Source organism: Solenopsis invicta, chromosome 6, assembly GCF_016802725.1.
Source record: "Solenopsis invicta isolate M01_SB chromosome 6, UNIL_Sinv_3.0, whole genome shotgun sequence".
Classification (NCBI taxonomy): Eukaryota; Metazoa; Arthropoda; class Insecta; order Hymenoptera; family Formicidae; genus Solenopsis; species Solenopsis invicta.
Window position 1 is genome coordinate 15719741 of NC_052669.1, and position 1943 is coordinate 15721683.

The window sequence follows — 1943 nt, forward strand, 5'->3', positions numbered from 1 at the left end:
AAGAATTCTGTAGTCTGAATCAATTTTAAAATAGGATTTAAACTACAAGATTCCTATTATTTCAATCCAAAAGAAGTTTTTGCGAGTCACGCAATGCATTTTAATGTATGACATAAGATTGAAATGACAGTGCTATTCTTTCAATTTAAAATGTATTCAAATAAATTAAAATGGATTATTTTTAATCCAAATTGTCTATCTATTAAACTCCATTTCCGTTTATTGGGTTTCATTCCGTACACTTATCCTTTATATTTACAATTTTATTGATATATCTTTACTAATTAATGCTTTTTGTTCAATTTCAGTATAATTATTATATATACATGTTTTCATTGAAACTGCAAATTCACTACGTTACTCTCAAAGTAATTTTGCGAAGAGTCAAATTCTTATTTTAATGAAACTTTATTTACATGTAAGTTACAGTAAATGTTACATAATTTTTGGGCAGCTACTGATACTTTGTATCTGTTTGATTTATACGTATATAAAGTTACATTAAAATCAAAATTTGACACTTCCTGAAATTCCGTTGCTAACACAACTAGGTAACTTATGTAACTTATGTTTTTAGTAACAGTATTTCAGAGTCAAGAGTTTCAACAGTTGACATAAAATTATGATTTTTACACCCACGTTGCTAATTTAATATAAATTTTTTTTATTAAATACCCCAGGTTTTAAGTGGCTGCGATCAATTGCATCGTGATGGTTGATACTCCCACAACTCCTTGTTCGTTGTTAGCAATCATGTTGTAATATTATATCTTCTTACCTTTAATATTTCTTCTGAATTAGAGGAAATATAATCTTGCTTTCGTAGATTTATTGTTAAGTTTTGTAAAGATTCAATCTTTCTTTTCTGTCTTTGTTTCTTTCTACGAACACTTTTAATAATTTTATTCCTTTTATATAACTTTTATTTTTTTAATAAATTTTTGTAAACTTTCTGGAGACATTTCATTTAATTTGTCATCGGACAGATTACCAGCATATCTAATTCCTTTTCTTATTCTTTTATTTTTATTCCCTTTTCTCATGTACACATGTTCTCTGAAATCAAACAATTTTAATAATTGCATTTTATTTTATGTACTTATTCATATTTTGTTTATATAACTTTATGTTTATGACTTCTCCATTGTATTCTCCTACAACAATGATATAATATATTATATTGCAAATAAAATAAATATTATTTCTTACCTATCAGATAAAACATGTAAATCTATATTATCTGATGCATTGCTATTTTCTGCATCGTTTGCTATACTTTCTTGGGTTATATCGCTGAAACTAACGTATTTATTTTTTAAACTGTGTAATGTTACGCCCCTCCGTCGCACCGCCACTCCGGTCCAAACGCCGAACATAACGCGTAAAGGGCCTCGCACATGAAATGCATAACGTTACATAAGCACAACATAAGACCGACGGACCAATGAAAATGCTATGTAAATCAATATGGCGACTTTATGTTAGATGCTCATTGGCCCATCGGTCTTATGTTGTGCATATGTTATGTTATGCATGTCATGTGCGAGGCCCTTAAGACCGAGCACGTGCGCGCGCTTGGCTAAGCTTTCCGCGATCACGCGCTACCATGCGTGCCGCGCGCCGCGTTCGGCAAGCGTTTCCACTCCGGCCGGCTCAACAGTGCGCGCTGATTAGTACGTCCGACCACGCGGACCACTATATAAGCCGGCAGCGGGCAACCGAAATCAGATCGCTCCTAAAGTCACTAGATTTATAAAGTACCGCAATCATTCCGCCATTTTGGCTCCAACATGCGGCACATTTAAAACGTGCATATGAGTATAAATGTATTTAAATAAGAAAGAAAATCATAAACTATATAAATTAATTTTATTTACAATGGTTCTTATTCACATATGACTTTAATGCAACGCTTTTACTACTATATGTGTTCAATATGCGTT

The 1943-nt window shown here is 32.0% G+C and overlaps 1 protein-coding gene across 1 annotated transcript; it reads right to left on the reverse strand.

Moving 5' to 3' along the window:
• Positions 1-786: 786 nt before the first annotated feature.
• On the reverse strand, positions 787-1391 carry LOC113005242. The gene is made up of 2 exons (XM_039450677.1): positions 1210-1391; positions 787-1056 (listed from the first exon to the last, which is right to left on the reverse strand). The coding sequence occupies exons 1-2, from the start codon at positions 1374-1376 to the stop codon at positions 912-914; spliced, it is 312 nt and encodes a 103-aa protein (XP_039306611.1). The 5' UTR covers positions 1377-1391; the 3' UTR covers positions 787-911.
• Positions 1392-1943: the final 552 nt, after the last annotated feature.

Excerpts from the sequence above, each read along its gene's own strand:
- LOC113005242 (XM_039450677.1), bottom strand. The coding sequence starts at position 1,376 with ATGTTCGGCGTTTGGACCGGAGTGGCGGTGCGACGGAGGGGCGTAACA. Across the intron at positions 1,057-1,209 it reads TTACATGTTTTATCTGATAG|AGAACATGTGTACATGAGAA; the intron begins GTAAGAAATAAT and ends GTTTGATTTCAG.